Source organism: Corvus moneduloides, unplaced genomic scaffold, assembly GCF_009650955.1.
Source record: "Corvus moneduloides isolate bCorMon1 unplaced genomic scaffold, bCorMon1.pri scaffold_165_arrow_ctg1, whole genome shotgun sequence".
Classification (NCBI taxonomy): domain Eukaryota; kingdom Metazoa; phylum Chordata; class Aves; order Passeriformes; family Corvidae; genus Corvus; species Corvus moneduloides.
Window position 1 is genome coordinate 1 of NW_022436908.1, and position 23,372 is coordinate 23,372.

At 64.3% G+C, this 23,372-nt stretch overlaps 2 protein-coding genes across 2 annotated transcripts; both read left to right on the plus strand.

Annotated features, from left to right (window-relative positions):
* Window positions 1-1,025: 1,025 nt before the first annotated feature.
* Window positions 1,026-23,368, plus strand: USF1 (upstream transcription factor 1; the record flags this gene model as incomplete). The annotated part of the gene is made up of 9 exons (XM_032097935.1): window positions 1,026-1,086; window positions 3,294-3,412; window positions 4,479-4,580; window positions 8,947-9,136; window positions 10,647-10,734; window positions 12,712-12,770; window positions 14,580-14,674; window positions 14,758-14,886; window positions 23,330-23,368. Coding segments are annotated over exons 3-9 (699 nt in total), but the record flags the coding sequence as incomplete, so codon positions are not given.
* On the plus strand, window positions 6,220-7,859 carry LOC116438915 (myosin tail region-interacting protein MTI1-like). The gene is made up of 3 exons (XM_032097936.1): window positions 6,220-6,407; window positions 6,516-6,584; window positions 6,639-7,859. Exons 1-3 carry the CDS (start codon window positions 6,339-6,341, stop codon window positions 7,167-7,169), a joined length of 669 nt encoding a protein of 222 aa, XP_031953827.1. The 5' UTR covers window positions 6,220-6,338; the 3' UTR covers window positions 7,170-7,859.
* Window positions 23,369-23,372: the final 4 nt, after the last annotated feature.

Genomic DNA, 23,372 nt, shown 5'->3' on the forward strand with positions numbered 1-23,372 from the left:
CCCATAAAAGGCCCTTGAGTCCCCCCAAAACTGCCCTGGGACACCCAAATCTGATCCGGGACCCCCCAAATCCGATCTGGGACCCCTAAAATGGCCCCAGGACCCCCAAAACTGCCCCAAGACCTCCCTAAAGCAGCACTGGGACCCCCCCCAAAACTGCCCTGGGACACCCCAAATCTGATCCAGGACCCCCAAAACAGCCCCAGGATCCCCAAAACCATCCCAGAACCCCTTAAACGACCCTTGGACCCCCCCCCAAATGGCCCCAGGACCCCCAAAATTCAATCTGGGACCCCCAGAACAGCTCTGGGACCCCCAAAATGGCCCCAGGACCCCCAAAATTCAATCTGGGATCCCCAAAACAGCCCCAGGACCCCCAAAACCATCCCAGAACGCCTAAAACGACCCTTGAACCCCCCCCCAAAACTGCCCCAGGACCCCCAAAATTCAATCTGGGACCCCCAAAACAGCTCTGGGACCCCTCTGGGTCCTAAGACCCCCCCTCAAATCAGCACAGGGACCCATCCCCCCCATGCTGGGACCCCCAAAACTGCCCCAGAACCCCATAAAAGGCCCTTGAGTCCCCCCAAAACTGCCCTGGGACACCCAAATCTGATCCGGGACCCCCCAAATCCGATCTGAGACCCCCAAAATGGCTCCAGGACCCCCAAAACAGCCCCAGGACCCCCAAAACCATCCCAGAACCCCTTAAACGACCCTTGGACCCCCCCCAAAATGGCCCCAGGACCCCCAAAACTGCCCCAAGACCTCCCTAAAGCAGCACTGGGACCCCCCCCAAACTGCTCCAGCACCCCCAAAATTCAATCTGGGATCCCCAAAACAGCTCTGGGACCCCTCTAGGTCCCAAGACCCCCCCTCAAATCAGCACAGGGACCCATCCCCCCCATGCTGGGACCCCCAAAACTGCCCCATGGGGGGGGCAGGGGGGTGGGGGTGATTTGGGGGGTCCCGGATTTGGGGTTTGGGGGGTTTGGGGGGCTCAGGGACCCCCCCCTAACCCCCTCCCCATCCCCAGGCAGCAAAAAGCAGCTGAGACGGAGGAGGGGACGGTGCAGATCCAGGAGGGTGAGGGGGGGACCCCCCAAATGGGGTTTGGGGGGGGTCTTTGGGGGGGTTATGGGGTTATTTTGGAGGGAGCTGTGGTGGGATTATGGGGGTCTGGGGGGTACGGGGTGGTTTTGGGGGGGGTCTGGGGGGTACGGGGTGGTTTTGGGGGTGTTTTGGGGGGGGTCTGGGGGGTACGGGGTGGTTTTGGGGAGGTATGGGGTAATTTTGGGGGTGTTTTGGGGGGGGGTCTGGGGGGTACGGGGTGGTTTTGGGGGGGTATGGGGTAATTTTGGGGGTGTTCTGGGGGGGTTTGGGGGGGTATGGGGTGATATTGGGAGGGTTTTGAGGGGTTATGGGGGATATGGGGTAATTTTGGGGGGGTTTTGGGGGGATATGGGGTAATTTTGGGGGGGTTATGGGGGGTTATGGGGGGTTTTTGGGGGGTTATGGGGGGTTATGGGGTGATTTTGAGGGAATTCTGGGGGATATGGGGTGATTTTGGGGGGCGTTTGGGGAGGTTATGGGGGGTATGGGGGAATTTTGGGGGGGTTTTGGGGGGTATTGGGGGGTATGGGGTAATTTTGGGGGGTTTGGGGGGAGTTTGGGGGGGTTTTGGGGGTGATGGGGTGGTACAGGGTGATACTGGGGGGTTTTGGGGGGTTATTGGGGGTATGGGGTAATTTTGGAGGGGTTTTGGGGGGTTATGGGGGATATGGGGTAATTTTGGGGGGGTTTTGGGGAGTTATGGGGGGTATGGGGGATTTTGGGGGGTTTTGGGGGAGTTATGGGGGTTAAGGGGTGATTTTGGGGGGATTTTGGGGGATATGGAGTGATTTTGGGGGGGGTTGGGGGGTTATGGAGGATATGGGGGAATTTTGGGGGGGTTTTGGGGGGTACGAGGTGGTTTTGGGGGGTTATGGGGGGGTTTTGGGGGGGGTTGGGGGGGGTATGGGGTGATATTGGGGGGTTTTGGGGGGTTTTTGGGTGATTTTGGGGTGGTTTTGGGAGCTTATGGGGGGGTACAGGGTGATTTTGGAGAGGTTTTGGGGGGTTAGGGGGGTCCATGAGGGAGTTTTGGGGGGGCTTTGTGGGGCTATGGGGGGTTGGGGGGATCTGTGGGGGGGTTTTGGGGGGGGCTTTGTGGGGTTATGGGGGATGTGGGGGGGGGTCAAGAGGGCTTATGGGGGGGGCTGGGAGGGGGCTGGGGGGGTCTGAGGGTGGGTCTGAGGGGGGGGCAGTGCCCTCTCCCCCTCCCCCCCAATTTTGGGTGCCCTCCCCCCAGTTTGGGTGCCCTCCCCCCAGTTGTGGGCGCCCCCTCCCAGTTTGGGCGCCCCCTCCCAGTTTGGGTGCCCCCTCCCCCCAGTTGTGGGTGCCCCCTCCCCCCAGTTGTGGGTGCCCCCTCCCAGTTTGGGTGCCCCCTCCCAGTTTGGGTGCCCCCTCCCCATTGTGGGTGCCCTCCCCCCAGTTGTGGGTGCCCCCTCCCCCCAGTTGTGGGTGCCCCCTCCCAGTTTGGGCGCCCCCTCCCAGTTTGGGTGCCCCCTCCCCATTGTGGGTGCCCTCCCCCCAGTTGTGGGTGCCCCCTCCCAGTTGTGGGTGCCCCCTCCCAGTTTGGGTGCCCCCTCCCAGTTTGGGTGCCCCCCCCCCCAGTTGTGGGTGCCCCCTCCCCCCAGTTGTGGGTGCCCCCTCCCAGTTGTGGGTGCCCCCTCCCAGTTTGGGCGCCCCCTCCCAGTTTGGGTGCCCCCTCCCCAGTTGTGGGTGCCCTCCCCCCAGTTGTGGGTGCCCCCTCCCAGTTTGGGTGCCCCCTCCCAGTTTGGGTGCCCCCCCCCCAGTTGTGGGTGCCCCCTCCCCCCAGTTGTGGGTGCCCCCTCCCAGTTTGGGTGCCCCCTCCCAGTTTGGGTGCCCCCCCCCAGTTGTGGGTGCCCCCTCCCCCCAGTTGTGGGTGCCCCCTCCCAGTTTGGGCGCCCCCTCCCAGTTTGGGTGCCCCCTCCCAGTTGTGGGTGCCCCCTCCCAGTTTGGGTGCCCCCTCCCAGTTTGGGTGCCCCCTCCCAGTTGTGGGTGCCCCCTCCCAGTTGTGGGTGCCCCCTCCCAGTTTTGGGTGCCCCCTCCCCGATTTCAGGTATTCCCCTGAATTTTGAGTTGCCCCCTCCCCAGTTTCGGGTGCCCATCCCCAGTTTGGGGTGCCTCCTCCCCAATTTTGGGTGTCACCACCCCCCCACCCCCCCCAGGCTCGGTGGCCACCGGGGAGGACCCCACGAGCGTGGCCATCGCCAGCATCCAATCGGCCGCCACCTTCCCCGACCCCGGCGTCAAGTATGTGTTCAGGACCGAGGGCGGCGGCACGCAGGTACCGCACCTGGGCACACCTGGGGGCAGCTGGGCACACCTGGGAACAGCTGGGGCACACCTGGGCACACCTGGGGGGCACCTGGGAAACACCTGGGTACACCTGGGCACACCTGGGATACACCTGGGCACACCTGGGTACACCTGGGCACACCTGGGCACACCTGGGATACACCTGGGATACACCTGGGCACACCTGGGATACACCTGGGCACACCTGGGCACACCTGGGGGCACCTGGGATACACCTGGGATACACCTGGGCACACCTGGGATACACCTGGGCACACCTGGGCACACGTGGGGGCACCTGGGAACAGCTGGGGCACACCTGGGATACACTTGGGCTACACCTGGATACATCTGGGTACACCTGGGCACACCCGGGGGGGGCCTGGGGGCCCTTGGGATACACTGGGATACACTGGGATACACCGGGGCACACCTGGGGGGCACCTGGATACACCTGGGGGCACCTGGGCACACCTGGGAACACCTGGATACACCTGGGAGCACCTGGATACACCTGGGGACACCTGGGCACACCTGGGATACACCTGGGGGCACCTGGGAACAGCTGGGCACACCTGGGTACACCTGGGGGCACCTGGGCACACCTGGGCACACCTGGGGGGCACCTGGAGCACATCTGGGCACACCTGGGGGCACCTGGGATACACCTGGATACATCTGGGCTACTCCTGGGCACACCGGGGGGGGGCCTGGGGGCACTTGGGATACACTGGGCTATACTGGGATACACTGGGATACACCTGGGATACACCTGGGCACACCTGGGAGGGACCTGGATGCACCTGGGGGTACCTGGGGCACACCTGGGGACACCTGGGCACACCCTGGGTACACCTGGGGGTACCTAGGGCACAGCTGGATACACCTGGGAGGCAGCTGGGGGCACCTGGGCACACCTTGAGGGGGCCAGCTGGGCACACCCAGGTATACCTGGGCATACCTGAGGTACCCCACCTGTGGCAGGTGTGGTACCAGGTGGGGTGGCTCTGGGGGGTGCCCGTGTGCCAGCTGTGCGATGTGCCCACCTGTGCCAGGTGATGTACCGGGTGATCCAGGTGGCTGACGGGCAGCTGGACGCGCAGACCGAGGGCACCAGCGCCATCAGCGGCTACCCGGCCACGCAGTCCATGACACAGGTGGGTCACCTGGCCACTGTGCCACCTGTGCCACCTGTGCCATCCGTGACACAGGTGGGTCACCTGGCCACGCCCACTGTCCCTTCTGTGCCACCTGTGCCACCTGTGCCATCTGTGACACAGGTGGGTCACCTGGCCACGCCCACTGTCCCCTGTGTGCCACCTGTGCCACCTGTGCCATCTGTGACACAGGTGGGTCACCTGGCCACGCCCACTGTCCCTTCTGTGCCACCTGTGCCACCTGTGCCATCTGTGACACAGGTGGGTCACCTGGCCACGCCCACTGTCCCCTGTGTGCCACCTGTGCCATCTGTGACACAGGTGGGTCACCTGGCCACGCCCACTGTCCCCTGTGTGCCACCTGTGCCACCTGTGCCATCCATGACACAGGTGGGTCACCTGGCCACGCCCACTGTCCCCTCTGTGCCACCTGTGCCACCTGTGCCATCCATGACACAGGTGGGTCACCTGGCCACTGTGCCACCTGTGCCATCTGTGACACAGGTGGGTCACCTGGCCACGCCCACTGTCCCCTGTGTGCCACCTGTGCCACCTGTGCCATCTGTGACACAGGTGGGTCACCTGGCCACGCCCACTGTCCCCTGTGTGCCACCTGTGCCACCTGTGCCATCTGTGACACAGGTGGGTCACCTGGCCACGCCCACTGTCCCCTGTGTGCCACCTGTGCCACCTGTGCCATCTGTGACACAGGTGGGTCACCTGGCCACGCCCACTGTCCCCTCTGTGCCACCTGTGCCACCTGTGCCATCTGTGACACAGGTGGGTCACCTGGCCACTGTGCCACCTGTGCCACCTGTGCCATCTGTGACACAGGTGGGTCACCTGGCCACGCCCACTGTCCCCTGTGTGCCACCTGTGCCACCTGTGCCATCCATGACACAGGTGGGTCACCTGGCCACTGTGCCACCTGTGCCATCTGTGACACAGGTGGGTCACCTGGCCACGCCCACTGTCCCCTCTGTGCCACCTGTGCCACCTGTGCCATCTGTGACACAGGTGGGTCACCTGGCCACGCCCACTGTCCCCTGTGTGCCACCTGTGCCACCTGTGCCATCTGTGACACAGGTGGGTCACCTGGCCACGCCCACTGTCCCCTCTGTGCCACCTGTGCCACCTGTGCCATCCGTGACACAGGTGGGTCACCTGGCCACGCCCACTGTCCCCTGTGTGCCACCTGTGCCACCTGTGCCATCCATGACACAGGTGGGTCACCTGGCCACTGTGCCACCTGTGCCACCTGTGCCATCCATGACACAGGTGGGTCACCTGGCCACTGTGCCACCTGTGCCACCTGTGCCATCCGTGACACAGGTGGGTCACCTGGCCACGCCCACTGTCCCCTGTGTGCCACCTGTGCCATCCGTGACACAGGTGGGTCACCTGGCCACGCCCACTGTCCCCTGTGTGCCACCTGTGCCATCTGTGACACAGGTGGGTCACCTGGCCACGTCCACTGTCCCCTGTGTGCCACCTGTGCCACCTGTGCCATCTGTGACACAGGTGGGTCACCTGGCCACGCCCACTGTCCCCTGTGTGCCACCTGTGCCACCTGTGCCATCCGTGACACAGGTGGGTCACCTGGCCACTGTGCCACCTGTGCCACCTGTGCCATCCATGACACAGGTGGGTCACCTGGCCACGCCCACTGTCCCTTCTGTGCCACCTGTGCCACCTGTGCCATCTGTGACACAGGTGGGTCACCTGGCCACTGTGCCACCTGTGCCACCTGTGCCATCCATGACACAGGTGGGTCACCTGGCCACGCCCACTGTCCCCTCTGTGCCACCTGTGCCATCTGTGACACAGGTGGGTCACCTGGCCACTGTGCCACCTGTGCCACCTGTGCCATCTGTGACACAGGTGGGTCACCTGGCCACTGTGCCACCTGTGCCACCTGTGCCATCCATGACACAGGTGGGTCACCTGGCCACGCCCACTGTCCCCTCTGTGCCACCTGTGCCACCTGTGCCATCCATGACACAGGTGGGTCACCTGGCCACTGTGCCACCTGTGCCACCTGTGCCATCTGTGACACAGGTGGGTCACCTGGCCACGCCCACTGTCCCCTGTGTGCCACCTGTGCCACCTGTGCCATCTGTGACACAGGTGGGTCACCTGGCCACGCCCCTGCCACACCCCCCTGGATCTCACCTGTGCCCAGCCCAGGTGGTGACCCAGGTGTGCCACGCCCCTGCCACACCCCCCTGGATTTCACCTGTGCCACCTGCAGCCTTGAGCTCAGCTGTGCCCCTGGGGCTCATCTGTGCCCCACCTGTGCCCCACCTGTGCCCTTGGGGCTCACCTGTGTCTCACCTGTGCCCCTGTGTCTCACCTGTGCCCCTGTGCCCCACCTGTGCCCTCGGGGCTCACTTGTGCCACCTGTGCCACCTGTGCCTATGTCTCACCTGTGCCCCTGGGGCTCACCTGTGCCTCACCTGTGCCCCACCTGTGCCCCTGAGCTCACCTGTGCCGCCTGTGCCCCCATGTCCCCCCGTCTCACCTGTGCCCCTGGGGCTCACCTGTGCCACCTGTGCCCCCGTGTCTCACCTGTCCCACCTGTGCCCCTGAGCTCACCTGTGCCACCTGTGCCCCCATGTCCCCCCTGTGCCACCTGTGCCCCTGGGGCTCACCTGTCCCACCTGCCTCACCTATGTCTCGCCTGTTCCACTTGTCCCACCTGTGCCACCTGTGTCCCCCTTACCTGTGCCACCTGTTCCTTACCTGTGCCACCTGCGTCCCCCTCACCTGTCCCTCACCTGTGCCACCTGTCCCACTCGTGTCACCTGTGTTGCCCTCACCTGTGCCACCTGTCCCACCTGTGTTCCCCTCACCTGTTGCTCACCTGTCCCACCTGTCACCTGTATCTCACCTGTTCCTCACCTGTCCTTCACCTGTCCTCACCTGTCCCACCCGTGTCCCCCTCACCGGTTGCCCTCACCTGTGCCTCACCTGTTCGTTACCTGTCCCTACCTGTCCATCACCTGTCTTTCACCTGCCCCACCCATGTCCCCCTCCCCTGTCCCTCACCTGTGCCACTCCTGTCCCCCTTCCCTGTCTTTCACCTGTGGCACTCCTGTCCCACCCCGTGGCTCACCTGTGGCTCACCTGTCCCCCACCCTTCCCACCTGTCCCTCCCCTGTCCCTCACCTGGGGCTCTCTTGTCCCTCTTCCCTGTCTTTCACCTGTGGCCCACCTGTCCCTCACCTGTGCCTCCCCTGTCCCTCCCTGTCCCTCCCCTGTCCCTCCCCTGTCCCTCACCTGTCCCTCCCCTGTCCCTCCCCTGTCCCTCCCTGTCCCTCCCTGTCCCTCCCTGTCCCTCACCTGTCCCTCCCCTGTCCCTCACCTGTCCCTCCCCTGTCCCTCCCTGTCCCTCACCTGTCCCTCCCCTGTCCCTCACCTGTCCCTCACCTGTCCCTCCCCTGTCCCACCCCTGTCCCTCCCCTGTCCCTCACCTGTCCCTCACCTGTCCCTCACCCTGTCCCTCACCTGTCCCTCCCCTGTCCCTCCCCTGTCCCACCCCTGTCCCTCACCTGTCCCTCCCCTGTCCCTCACCTGTCCCTCACCTGTCCCTCACCTGTCCCTCACCTGTCCCTCACCTGTCCCATCCCCTGTCCCTCACCCTGTCCCATCCCCTGTCCCTCCCCTGTCCCTCACCTGTCCCTCACCTGTCCCTCACCTGTCCCCCCTGTCCCCACCTGTCCCTCCCCTGTCCCTCCCCTGTCCCTCACCCTGTCCCTCCCCTGTCCCTCCCCTGTCCCTCACCTGTCCCTCACCTGTCCCTCCCCTGTCCCTCACCTGTCCCTCACCTGTCCCTCCCCTGTCCCTCACCTGTCCCTCACCTGTCCCTACCCTGTCCCCACCTGTCCCTCCCCTGTCCCTCCCCTGTCCCCCCCCGTCCCTCCCCTGTCCCTCACCTGTCCCCCACCTGTCCCCCACCTGTCCCTCCCCTGTCCCTCCCCTGTCCCCCACCTGTCCCCCACCTGTCCCCCACCTGTCCCCCACCTGTCCCCCATCTCTCCCTCCCCTGTCCTCCCCCGTCCCTCCCCTGTCCCTCACCTGTCCCCCACCTGTCCCCCACCTGTCCCCCACCTGTCCCCCACCTGTCCCCCACCTGTCCCCCATCTCTCCCTCCCCTGTCCTCCCCCATCCCTCCCCTGTCCCTCACCTGTCCCCCACCTGTCCCCCATCTCTCCCTCCCCTGTCCTCCCCCGTCCCTCCCCTGTCCCTCACCTGTCCCCCACCTGTCCCCCACCTGTCCCCCATCTGTCCCCCATCTCTCCCTCCCCTGTCCCCCCCCGTCCCTCCCCCGTCCCTCACCTGTCCCTCACCTGTCCCACCTGCGCAGGCGGTGATCCAGGGCGCCTTCACGAGCGAGGACGCGGTGGAGACGGAGGCGGCGGCCACCGAGACCCACTACACCTATTTCCCCGCCGCGGGCGTGGCCGACGGCGCCGCCGCCACCGCAGCCACCGCAGCCACCGCCGTCGTCACCACCCAGAGCTCCGAGGCGCTGCTGGGGCAGCCCACGCCCACAGGTGAGGGATGGGGGGGCGGGGGCGGGCACCTGGGTGGGGTTTGGCGGCACCTGGATGGGGTTTGGGGGCACCTGGGTGAGGTTTGGGGGCACCTGGATGGGGTTTGAGGGCACCTGGATGGGGTTTGGGGGCACCTGGGTGGGGTTTGGGGACACCTGGGAGGGGTTTGGGGGTACCTGGGCGGGGTTTAGGGGCATCTGGGTGGGGTTGGGACTCACCTGGGTGGGGTTTGGGGGCATCTGGATGGGGTTTGGGGGCACCTGGATGGGGTTTGGGGGCACCTGGGTGGGGTTGGGACTCACCTGGGTGGGGTTTGGGGGCATCTGGATGGGGTTTGGGGGCACCTGGATGGGGTTTGAGGGCATCTGGATGGGGTTTGGGGGCACCTGGGTTGGGTTTGGGACTCACCTGGGTGGGGTTTGGGGGCACCTGGGTGGGGTTGGGACTCACCTGGGTGGGGTTGGGGGGCACCTGGGTTGGTTTGTGGGCATCTGGAGGGGTTTGGGGGCATCTGGAAGGGTTTGGGACTCACTTGGGTGAGGTTGGGGGGCACCTGGGTGGGGTTTGAGGGCATCTGGGTGGGGTTTGAGGTCACCTGGGTGCATTTGGGGTCTCCCCTGTGGGATTTGGGGTCTCCCCTGTCCCATTTGGGGTCTCCCCTGTCCCGTTTGGGGTCTCCCCTGTGGGATTTGGGGTCTCCCCTGTCCCGTTTGGGGTCTCCCCTTTGGGATTTGGGGTCTCCCCTGTGGGATTTGGGGTCTCCCCTGTCCCGTTTGGGGTCTCCCCTGTGGGATTTGGGGTCTCCCCTGTCCCATTTGGGGTCTCACCTGTGGAATTTGGGGTCTCCCCTGTGGGATTTGGGGTCTCCCCTGTCCCGTTTGGGGTCTCCCCTGTCCCCTTTGGGGTCTCCCTTGTCCCATTTGGGGTCTCCCCTGTGGATTTGGGGTCTCCCCTGTCCCATGTGGGGTCTCACCTGTGGGATTGGGGTCTCACCTGTGGGATTTGGGGTCTCACCTGTGGGATTGGGGTCTCACCTGTCCCGTTTGGGGTCTCACCTGTGGGATTGGGGTCTCACCTGTGGGATTTGGGGTCTCCCCTGTCCCATGTGGGGTCTCACCTGTGGGATTGGGGTCTCACCTGTGGAATTTGGGGTCTCCCTTGTGGGATTTGGGGTCTCCCCTGTCCCATTTGGGGTCTCCCCTGTGGATTTGGGGTCTCCCCTGTCCCATTTGGGGTCTCCCCTGTGGATTTGGGGTCTCCCCTGTCCCATTTGGGGTCTCCCCTGTGGATTTGGGGTCTCCCCTGTCCCGTTTGGGGTCTCCCCTGTCCCCTTTGGGGTCTCACCTGTGGGATTGGGGTCTCACCTGTGGAATTTGGGGTCTCCCTTGTGGGATTTGGGGTCTCCCCTGTCCCATTTGGGGTCTCCCCTGTGGATTTGGGGTCTCCCCTGTGGGATTTGGGGTCTCCCCTGTCCCCTTTGGGGTCTCACCTGTCCCGTTCGGGCTCGCAGGGCAGTTTTTCGTGATGATGTCACCTCAGGAGGTGCTCCCGGGTGGGGCCCAGCGCTCCATCGCTCCCCGTGCCCACCCCTACTCGCCGTGAGTACCTGGGCACACCTGGGGCACACCTGGGGCACACCTGGGGCACACCTGGGCACAGCTGGGTTACAGCCAGGCACACCTGGGACACACCTGGGCACATCTGGGAGCACACCCGGGCACACCTGGGACACACCTGGGCCAGACCTGGGAACACCTGGGCACAGCTGGGAACACTTGGGCACACCTGGGCACACCCAAACGCACCTGGGACACACAGCTGGGCACACCTGAGCACAGCCGGGGCACACCTGGGCACACCTGGGCACAGCCGGGGCACACCTGGGGCACACCTGGGGCACACCTGGGCACCCCTGGGGCACACCTGGGCACACCTGGGCACAGCCGGGCTACAACCAGACACACCTGGGACACACCGGGGCACACCTGAGCACAGCCGGGGCACACCTGGGCACAGCCGGGGCACACCTGGGCAGACCCAGGCTACAACCAGACACACCTGAGACACACCTGGGCACACCTGGGCAGACCTGGGCACACCTGGGGCACACCTGGGCAGACCCAGGCTACAACCAGACACACCTGGGACACACCTGGGCACACCCGGGCACACCTGGGCACACCTGGGGCACACCTGGGGCACACCTGGGGCACACCTGGGCCAGACCTGGGAACACCTGGGCACAGCTGGGAACACTTGGGCACACCTGGGCACACCCAAACGCACCTGGGACACACAGCTGGGCACACCTGAGCACAGCCGGGGCACACCTGGGCACACCTGGGCAGACCCGGGCTACAACCAGACGCACCTGGGGCACACCTGGGACACACCCGGGCACACCTGGGCACACCTGGGGCACACCTGGGGCACACCTGGGCACACCTGGGCACACCTGGGGCACACCTGGGCACAGCCGGGCTACAACCAGACACACCTGGGACACACCTGGGACACACCCGGGCACACCTGGGCACACCTGGGGCACACCTGGGCACAGCCGGGCTACAACCAGACACACCTGGGACACACCGGGGCACACCTGAGCACAGCCGGGGCACACCTGGGCACAGCCGGGGCACACCTGGGCAGACCCAGGCTACAACCAGACACACCTGAGACACACCTGGGACACACCCGGGCACACCCGGGCACACCTGGGACACACCTGGGGCACACCTGGGCACACCTGGGGCACACCTGGGGCACACCTGGGGCACACCTGGGCACAGCCGGGCTACAACCAGACACACCTGGGACACACCGGGGCACACCTGAGCACAGCCGGGGCACACCTGGGGCACACCTGGGGACACCTGGGGCACACCTGGGCACAGCCGGGCTACAACCAGACACACCTGGGACACACACCGGGGCACACCTGAGCACAGCCGGGGCACACCTGGGCACACCTGGGCAGACCCGGGCTACAACCAGACGCACCTGGGGCACACCTGGGACACACCCGGGCACACCTGGGCACACCTGGGGCACACCTGGGCACACCTGGGCACACCTGGGCACAGCCGGGGCACACCTGGGCACACCTGGGGCACACCTGGGACACACCTGGGGCACACCGGGGCACACCCGGGCACACCTGGGGTACACCTGGGCACACCTGGGGCACACCTGGGCACACCTGGGCACACCTGGGGCACACCCGGGCACACCTGGGCACACCTGGGGCACACCTGGGCAGACCCGGGCTACAACCAGACACACCTGGGACACACCTGGGGCACACCGGGGCACACCCGGGCACACCTGGGCACACCTGGGCACACCTGGGGCACACCTGGGCACACCTGGGCACACCTGGGGCACACCTGGGCAGACCCGGGCTACAACCAGACACACCTGGGACACACCTGGGGCACACCCGGGCACACCCGGGCACACCTGGGGTACACCTGGGCACACCTGGGGCACATCCAGGCACACCTGGGGTACACCTGGGCACACCTGGGCACCCCTGTGCCCACCTGAGCCCCTCCCGGCGCCGTTTCCCGCAGGAAGTCGGAGGCTCCCCGAGCCACCCGGGACGAGAAGCGCCGGGCACAGCACAACGAAGGTACCGGGGTCACCCCAGGGAGCGCCCCAGGGGTCACCCCAAACCTGAGGGGTCACCCCAAACCCGAGGGGTCACCCCAATCCCAGGGGTCACCCCAAACCTGAGGGGTCACCCCAATTCCGGGGGTCACCCCAATTCCCCAGGGTCACCCCAAATCTGAGGGGTCACCCCAGGGACTGTCCCAGGGGTCACCCCAAACCCGAGGGGTCACCCCAAACCTGAGGGGTCACCCCAGGGACCATCCCAGGGGTCACCCCAATCCCAGGGGTCACCCCAAACCTGAGGGGTCACCCCAATTCCTGCGGGGTCACCCCTGATCCCGAGGGATCGCCCCAATTCCCAAGAGTCACCCCAATCCTGAAGAGTCATCCTGGTCCCGGGGTCATCCCCGTGTTGGGGTTATCCCCCCATTCCCAATGCTCCGTTCCCAGTTGGGAATTCCCCATTCCCAGTCCCCCATTCCCAGTCCCCCATTCCCAACCCCCATTCCCAACCCCCATTCCCAGTCCCCCATTCCCAGTCCCCCATTCCCAGTCCCCCATTCCCAATCCCCATTCCCAATCCCCCATTCCCGGTCCCCCATTCCCAATCCCCCATTCCCAATCCCCCATTCCCGGTCCCCCATTCCCGGTCCCCCATTCCCAGTCCCCCATTCCCAGTCCCATTCCCAACCCCCATTCCCAGTCCCCCATTCCCAACCCCCATTCCCAATCCCCCGTTCCCAACTGGGAATCCCCCATTCCCAATCCCCCATTCCCAATCCCCATTCCCAATCCCCCATTCCCAATCCCCCATTCCCAACCCCGTTCCCAATCCCCCATTCCCAATCCACATTCCCAATCCCCCATTCCCAATCCCCGTTCCCAATCCCCCATTCCCAACTGGGAATCCTCCATTCCCAATCCCCATTCCCAACTGGGAATCCCCCATTCCCAATCCCGTTCCCAGTCCCCCATTCCGAACTGGGAATCCCCATTCCAAATCCTCCATTCCCAACTGGGAATCCACATTCCCAATCCCCATTCCCAACCCCAATTCCCAATCCCCATTCCCAACTGGGAATCCCCCATTCCCAATCCCCATTCCCAATCCCCCATTCCCAATCCCCATTCCCAACGGGGAATCCCCCATTCCCAACCCCAATTCCCAATCCCCATTCCCAACTGGGAATCCCCCATTCCCAATCCCCATTCCCAACTGGGAATCTCCCATTCCCAACCCCAATTCCCAATCCCCCATTCCCAATCCCCCATTCCCAATCCCCCATTCCCAATCCCCCATTCCCAACGGGGAATCCCCCATTCCCAATCCCCCATTCCCAATCCCCATTCCCAGCTGGGAATCTCCCATTCCCAACCCCAATTCCCAATCCCCCATCCCCAATCCCCCATTCCCAATCCCCATTCCCAATCCCCATTCCCAACTGGGAATCTCCCATTCCCAACCCCAATTCCCAATCCCCCATTCCCAATCCCCCATTCCCAATCCCCATTCCCAACTGGGAATCCCCCATTCCCAATCCCCATTCCCAATCCCCCATTCCCAATCCCCATTCCCAACGGGGAATCCCCCATTCCCAATCCCCCATTCCCAATCCCCATTCCCAACTGGGAATCCCCCATTCCCAACCCCAATTCCCAATCCCCATTCCCAACTGGGAATCCCCCATTCCCAATCCCCATTCCCAATCCCCCATCCCCAATCCCCATTCCCAACGGGGAATCCCCCATTCCCAATCCCCCATTCCCAATCCCCATTCCCAACTGGGAACCCCCCATTCCCAACCCCAATTCCCAACCCCGTTCCCAGTGGAGCGCCGGCGCCGGGACAAGATCAACAACTGGATCGTGCAGCTCTCCAAGATCATCCCCGACTGCTCCATGGAAAACACCAAATCCGGACAGGTCCCAGCCCTTCCCCGGGGATTTGGGGCCGCATTTGGGGTTTTGGGGATCCCCCCGGTGACCCCGAATTCCCGAATTCCCAGAGCAAGGGCGGGATCCTGTCCAAGGCCTGCGATTACATCCAGGAGCTGCGGCAGAGCAACCTCCGGCTGAGCGAGGAGCTGCAGGGCCTGGACCAGCTGCAGATGGACAACGAGGTCCTGCGGCAGCAGGTGGGCAACTGGGAGCACTGGGAGGCACTGGGGTTGGACTGGGATTGGATTGGGAGGCACTGGGATGGGATTGAGAGGCACTGAGATTGAATTAAGAGGCACTGGGATGGACTGGGATTGGATTGGGAGGCACTGGGATGGACTGGGATTGGATTGAGAGGCGCTGGGATGGGATTGAGAGGCACTGGGATTGAATTAAGAGGCACTGGGATGGACTGGGATTGGATTGGATTGGGAGGCACTGGGATGGACTGGGATTGGATTGAGAGGCGCTGGGAGGCACTGGGATTGGATTGGGAGGCACTGGGATGGACTGGGATTGGATTGAGAGGCACTGGGAGGGCACTGGGATGGACTGGGATTGGATTGAGAGGCACTGGGATGGGATTGAGAGGCACTGGGATGGACTGGGAGGGGACTGGGGCCTGGACCAGCTGCAGATGGACAACGAGGTCCTGCGGCAGCAGGTGGGCAACTGGGAGCACTGGGAGGCACTGGGATGGCAGTGGGGGGCACTGGGAGGGACTGGGATTGGATTGGGAGGCACTGGGATGCACTGGGATTGGATTGAGAGGCACTGGGATGGACTGGGATTGGATTGGGATGCACTGGGATTGGATTGAGAGGTACTGGGATGGACTGGGAGGCACTGGGATGGACTGGGATTGGATTGGGAGGCACTGGGATTGGATTGAGAGGCACTGGGATGGACTGGGATTGGATTGGAAGGCACTTGGAGGGAGTGGGATTGGATTGAGAGGCACTGGGATGGACTGGGATTGGATTGGGAGGCACTGGGATTGGATTGGGAAGGGACTGGGAGCACTGGGAGGCACTGGGGTTGGACTGGGAGGCACTGGGGTTGGATTGGGAGGCACTGGGGTTGGACTGGGAGGGAGTGGGGTTGGATTGGGAGGCACTGGGGTTGGATTGAGAGGCACTGGGAGGCACTGGGAGGCACTGGGATTGGATTGGCATTGGATTGGGAGGCACTGGGAGGCACTGGGATTGGATTGAGAGGTACTGGGATGGACTGGGAGGCACTGGGGTTGGACTGGGATGGACTGGAATTGGATTGGATTGGGAGGGACTGGGATTGGATTGAGAGGGACTGGGATGGACTGGGAGGGGACTGGGAGGGGACTGGGGCCTGGACCAGCTGCAGATGGACAATGAGGTCCTGCGGCAGCAGGTGGGCAACTGGGAGCACTGGGAGGCACTGGGGTTGGATTGGGAGGCACTGGGGTTGGATTGAGAGGCACTGGGAGGCACTGGGAGGCACTGGGATTGGATTGGGAGGCACTGGGGTTGGATTGGGAGGCACTGGGATGGACTGGGATTGGGTTGGGAGGGATTGGGATGGACTGGGAGGCACTGGGGTTGGACTGGGAGGCACTGGGATTGGATTGGGAGGCACTGGGATTGGATTGAGAAGCACTGGGATGGACTGGGATTGGATTGGGAGGCACTGGGAGGGGACTGGGGCCTGGACCAGCTGCAGATGCACAACGAGGTCCTGCGGCAGCAGGTGGGCAACTGGGAGCACTGGGAGGCACTGGGATGGCAGTGAGGGGCACTGGGGTTGGACTGGGAGGGGCTGGGATTGGATTGAGAGGTACTGGGATGGCAGTGGGGGGCACTGGGAGGGACTGGGATTGGATTGAGAGGCACTGGGATGGGATTGAGAGGCACTGGGATTGAATTAAGAGGCACTGGGATGGACTGGGATTGGATTGGGAGGCACTGGGATGGACTGGGATTGGATTGAGAGGCACTGGGATGGACTGGGATGGGATTGGGATGGACTGGAATTGGATTGAGAGGGATTGGGATGGACTGGGAGGTACTGGGATGGACTGGGATTGGGTTGGGAGCCACTGGGATGGACTGGGGTTGGATTGAGAGGGACTGGGAGGGACTGGGACGGACTGGGAGGCACTGGGATGGACTGGGAGGGGACTGGGGCTTGGAGCAGCCCCAGATGGACAACGAAGTCCTGCAGCAGCAGGTGGGAACTGGGATGGACTGGGAGGCACTGGGATGGCAGTGGGGGGCACTGGGAGGCACTGGGATGGGACTGGGATGGCAGTGGGGGGCACTGGGATGGCACTGGGATAGCACTGGGAGGCACTGGGAGGTACTGGGATGGCACTGGGGGGCACTGGGATGGCACTGGGATGGCAGTGGGGGGCACTGGGAGGCACTGGGAGGCACTGGGATGGCACTGGGATGGCACTGGGGGGCACTGGGATGGGACTGGGATGGCAGTGGGGGGCACTGGGATGGCACTGGGAGGCACTGGGAGGCACTGGGATGGCACTGGGGGGCACTGGGATGGCACTGGGATGGGACTGGGAGGCACTGGGAGGCACTGGGAGGCACTGGGATGGCACTGGGAGGCACTGGGAGGCACTGGGAGTTACTGGGATGGCACTGGGATGGCACTGGGAGGCACTGGGAGGCACTGGGAGTTACTGGGATGGGACTGGGATGGCACTGGGATGGCAGTGGGGGGCACTGGGAGGCACTGGGAGTTACTGGGATGGGACTGGGGGGGATTTTGGGGTGCGGGGAGGGTTTGACCCCCCCCAAACCCGCCCAGGACCCCCCAAATCCGGGTGGGGGAGCTGAAGGAACTGGGAAAGCACCGGAGGTTCTGGGGCTGTACTGGGAGTTACTGGGAGCACTGGGAGGGCACTGGGGGCTGTTTTGGGGTGCAGGGGGACGTTTTGGGGTTCAGAGGGTGCCTGACCCCCCCCGGGACCCCTCCCCAAATCCCGGCGGGGCAGCTGAAGAACAAGAACCTGCTGCTGCGGGTTTGGGGTACTGGGAGTGACTGGGAGTTACTGGGAGAGCACGGGGAGTTACTGGGAGAGCACTGGGGGCTGGTTTGGGGTCCTGGGGGATGTTTTGGGGTGCAGGGGGCTGTTTTGGGGTGCGAGGAGGGTCTGAACCCCCTCCCAACCGCCCCCGGCCCGGGACCCCTCCCCAAATCCGGGTGTAGGAGCTGAAGAACCCCTGGGGTTACTGGGAACTATTGGGAGCACTGGGCTGTACTGGGAGGGCACTGGGGGACGTTTTGGGGTCCTGGGGATATTTTGGGGTCCTGGGGGACGTTTTGGGGTTCAGGGGGTGCCTGAGTCCCCCCAGTCCCCCCGGGACCCCTCCCCAAATCCCGGCGGGGCAGCTGAAGAGCAACAACCTGCTGCTGTGGGTTTGGGGTACTGGGAGTTACTGGGAGCACTGGGAGTTACTGGGAGGGAACTGGGGGATATTTTGGGGTGCAGGGGGATATTTTGGGGTCCTGGGGGATGTTTTGGGGTGCGAGGGGGTGCCTGACCCCCTCGGGACCCCTCCCCAAATGCAGGTGTAGGAGCTGAAGAACAAGAACCTGCTGCTGCGGGTTTGGGGTACTGGGAGTGACTGGGAGTTACTGGGCTGTACTGGGAGAGCACTGGGGGATGTTTTGGGGTGCAGGGGGCTGTTTTGGGGTGCGAGGAGGGTCTGAACCCCCTCCCAACCGCCCCCGGCCCGGGACCCCTCCCCAAATCCGGGTGTAGGAGCTGAAGAACCCCTTGGGGTTACTGGGAACTGTTGGGAGCACTGGGCTGTACTGGGCTGTACTGGGAGAGCACTGGGGGACGTTTTGGGGCACTGGGGGCTGTTTTGGGGTCCCGGGGGATATTTTGGGGTTCAGGGGGTGCCTGAGTCCCCCCCAGTCCCCCCGGGACCCCTCCCCAAATCCCGGCGGGGCAGCTGAAGAGCAACAACCTGCTGCTGCGGGTTTGGGGTACTGGGAGTTACTGGGAGCACTGGGAGTTACTGGGAGGGAACTGGGGGATATTTTGGGGTGCAGGGGGATATTTTGGGGTCCTGGGGGATGTTTTGGGGTTGAGGGGGTGCCTGACCCCCCCCCGGGACCCCTCCCCAAATGCAGGTGGAGGAGCTGAAGAACAAGAACCTGCTGCTGCGGGTTTGGGGTACTGGGAGTGACTGGGACTTACTGGGCTGTACTGGGAGAGCACTGGGGGATATTTTGGGGTGCAGGGGGCTGTTTTGGGGTGCGAGGAGGGTCTGAACCCCCTCCCAACCGCCCCCGGCCCGGGACCCCTCCCCAAATCCGGGTGTAGGAGCTGAAGAGCCCTTGGGGTTACTGGGGACTATTGGGAGCACTGGGCTGTACTGGGAGGGCACTGGGGGACGTTTTAGGGCACTGGGGGCTGTTTTGGGGTCCCGGGGGATGTTTTGGGGTTCAGGGGGTGCCTGAGTCTCCCCCAATCCCCCCGGGACCCCTCCCCAAATCCCGGCGGGGCAGCTGAAGAGCAACAACCTGCTGCTGCGGGTTTGGGGTACTGGGAGTGACTGGGAGTTACTGGGCTGTACTGGGAGAGCACTGGGGGATGTTTTGGGGTGCAGGGGGCTGTTTTGGGGTGCGAGGAGGGTCTGAACCCCCTCCCAACCCCCCCCGGCCCGGGACCCCTCCCCAAATCCGGGTGTAGGAGCTGAAGAACCCCTTGGGGTTACTGGGGACTATTGGGAGCACTGGGCTGTACTGGGCTGTACTGGGAGGGCACTGGGGGCTGTTTTGGGGTCCCGGGGGATGTTTTGGGGGTGCAGGGGGTGCCTGAGTCCCCCCCAATCCCCCCGGGACCCCTCCCCAAATCCCGGCGGGGCAGCTGAAGAGCAACAACCTGCTGCTGCGGGTTTGGGGTACTGGGAGTGACTGGGAGTTACTGGGAGAGCACTGGGCTGTACTGGGAGAGCACTGGGGGACGTTTTGGGGTGCAGGGGGATATTTTGGGGTGCAGGGGGTGCCTGAGTCCCCCCCAATCCCCCCGGGACCCCTCCCCAAATCCCGGCGGGGGAGCAGAAGAACAAGAACCTGCTGCTGCGGGTTTGGGGTACTGGGAGTGACTGGGAGTTACTGGGCTGTACTGGGCTGTACTGGGAGAGCACTGGGGGACGTTTTGGGGGTGCAGGGGGCTGTTTTGGGGTCCTGGGGGATGTTTTGGGGGTGCAGGGGGTGCCTGAGTCCCCCCCAATCCCCCCGGGACCCCTCCCCAAATCCCGGCGGGGCAGCTGAAGAGCAACAACCTGCTGCTGCGGGTTTGGGGTACTGGGAGTGACTGGGAGTTACTGGGAGAGCACTGGGCTGTACTGGGAGAGCACTGGGGGACGTTTTGGGGTGCAGGGGGCTGTTTTGGGGTCCCGGGGGATGTTTTGGGGTTCAGGGGGTGCCTGAGTCCCCCCCAATCCCCCCGGGACCCCTCCCCAAATCCCGGCGGGGGAGCAGAAGAACAAGAACCTGCTGCTGCGGGTTTGGGGTACTGGGAGTGACTGGGAGTTACTGGGAGAGCACTGGGCTCTACTGGGAGAGCACTGGGGGCTGTTTTGGGGTCCTGGGGGATGTTTTGGGGTGCAGGGGGATATTTTGGGGTGCAGGGGGCTGTTTTGGGGTGCGAGGAGGGTCTGAACCCCCTCCCAACCCCCCCCGGCCCGGGACCCCTCCCCAAATCCGGGTGTAGGAGCTGAAGAACCCCTTGGGGTTACTGGGGACTATTGGGAGCACTGGGCTGTACTGGGCTGTACTGGGAGGGCACTGGGGGCTGGTTTGGGGTGCAGGGGGCTGTTTTGGGGTCCTGGGGGACGTTTTGGGGTTCAGGGGGTGCCTGACGCCCCCCGGGACCCCTCCCCAAATCCCGGCGGGGCAGCTGAAGAACAAGAACCTGCTGCTGCGGGTTTGGGGTACTGGGAGTGACTGGGAGTTACTGGGAGAGCACGGGGAGTTACTGGGAGAGCACTGGGGGCTGGTTTGGGGTCCTGGGGGATATTTTGGGGTGCAGGGGGCTGTTTTGGGGTGCGAGGAGGGTCTGAACCCCCTCCCAACCCCCCCCGGCCCGGGACCCCTCCCCAAATCCGGGTGTAGGAGCTGAAGAACCCTTGGGGTTACTGGGGACTATTGGGAGCACTGGGCTGTACTGGGAGGGCACTGGGGGACGTTTTGGGGTCCTGGGGATATTTTGGGGTCCTGGGGGACGTTTTGGGGTTCAGGGGGTGCCTGATCCCCCCCAGTCCCCCCGGGACCCCTCCCCAAATCCCGGCGGGGCAGCTGAAGAGCAACAACCTGCTGCTGCGGGTTTGGGGTACTGGGAGTGACTGGGAGCACTGGGAGTTACTGGGAGGGAACTGGGGGATATTTTGGGGTGCAGGGGGATATTTTGGGGTCCTGGGGGATGTTTTGGGGTTGAGGGGGTGCCTGACCCCCCCCCGGGACCCCTCCCCAAATGCAGGTGGAGGAGCTGAAGAACAAGAACCTGCTGCTGCGGGTTTGGGGTACTGGGAGTGACTGGGAGTTACTGGGCTGTACTGGGAGAGCACTGGGGGATGTTTTGGGGTGCAGGGGGCTGTTTTGGGGTGCGAGGAGGGTCTGAACCCCCTCCCAACCCCCCCCGGCCCGGGACCCCTCCCCAAATCCGGGTGTAGGAGCTGAAGAACCCCTTGGGGTTACTGGGAACTATTGGGAGCACTGGGCTGTACTGGGCTGTACTGGGAGGGCACTGGGGGCTGTTTTGGGGTGCAGGGGGCTGTTTTGGGGTGCAGGGGGTGCCTGAGTCCCCCCCAATCCCCCCGGGACCCCTCCCCAAATCCCGGCGAGGCAGCTGAAGAACAAGAACCTGCTGCTTCGGGTTGGGGGTACTGGGAGTGACTGGGAGTTACTGGGAGAGCACGGGGAGTTACTGGGAGGGCACTGGGGGATATTTTGGGGTGCAGGGGGATGTTTTGGGGTGCAGGGGGATGTTTTGGGGTGCGAGGAGGGTCTGAACCCCCTCCCAACCGCCCCCGGCCCGGGACCCCTCCCCAAATCCGGGTGTAGGAGCTGAAGAACCCCTTGGGGTTACTGGGGACTATTGGGAGCACTGGGCTGTACTGGGCTGTACTGGGAGGGCACTGGGGGCTGTTTTGGGGTGCAGGGGGATATTTTGGGGTTCAGGGGGTGCCTGAGTCTCCCCCAATCCCCCCGGGACCCCTCCCCAAATCCCGGCGGGGCAGCTGAAAAGCAACAACCTGCTGCTGCGGGTTTGGGGTACTGGGAGTGACTGGGAGTTACTGGGAGAGCACTGGGCTGTACTGGGAGAGCACTGGGGGACGTTTTGGGGTGCAGGGGGCTGTTTTGGGGTCCTGGGGGATGTTTTGGGGTTGAGGGGGTGCCTGAGTCTCCCCCAATCCCCCCGGGACCCCTCCCCAAATCCCGGCAGAGGAGCTGAAGAACAAGAACCTGCTGCTGCGGGTTTGGGGTACTGGGAGTGACTGGGAGTTACTGGGAGAGCACTGGGCTGTACTGGGAGAGCACTGGGGGCTGTTTTGGGGTCCTGGGGGCTGTTTTGGGGTGCAGGGGGATATTTTGGGGTGCAGGGGGCTGTTTTGGGGTGCGAGGAGGGTCTGAACCCCCTCCCAACCCCCCCCGGCCCGGGACCCCTCCCCAAATCCGGGTGTAGGAGCTGAAGAACCCCTGGGGTTACTGGGGACTATTGGGAGCACTGGGCTGTACTGGGCTGTACTGGGAGGGCACTGGGGGCTGGTTTGGGGTCCCGGGGGATGTTTTGGGGGTGCAGGGGGTGCCTGAGTCCCCCCCAATCCCCCCGGGACCCCTCCCCAAATCCCGGCAGAGGAGCTGAAGAACAAGAACCTGCTGCTGCGGGTTTGGGGTACTGGGAGTGACTGGGAGCACTGGGAGTTACTGGGAGGGAACTGGGGGATGTTTTGGGGTGCAGGGGGATATTTTGGGGTCCTGGGGGATGTTTTGGGGTTGAGGGGGTGCCTGAGTCCCCCCCGGGACCCCTCCCCAAATCCCGGCGGGGCAGCTGAAGAACAAGAACCTGCTGCTGCGGGTTTGGGGTACTGGGAGTGACTGGGAGTTACTGGGAGAGCACTGGGCTGTACTGGGAGAGCACTGGGGGCTGTTTTGGGGTCCTGGGGGCTGTTTTGGGGTCCTGGGGGATGTTTTGGGGTGCAGGGGGCTGTTTTGGGGTGCGAGGAGGGTCTGAACCCCCTCCCAACCCCCCCCGGCCCGGGACCCCTCCCCAAATCCGGGTGTAGGAGCTGAAGAACCCTTGGGGTTACTGGGGACTATTGGGAGCACTGGGCTGTACTGGGCTGTACTGGGAGGGCACTGGGGGCTGTTTTGGGGTGCAGGGGGCTGTTTTGGGGTCCTGGGGGATGTTTTGGGGGTGCAGGGGGTGCCTGAGTCCCCCCCAATCCCCCCGGGACCCCTCCCCAAATCCCGGCGGGGCAGCTGAAGAACAAGAACCTGCTGCTGCGGGTTTGGGGTACTGGGAGTGACTGGGAGTTACTGGGAGGGCACTGGGGGATGTTTTGGGGTGCAGGGGGATATTTTGGGGTGCAGGGGGTGCCTGACCCCTTGGGCACCCCTCCCCAAATGCAGGTGGAGGAGCTGAAGAACAAGAACCTGCTGCTGCGGGCGCAGC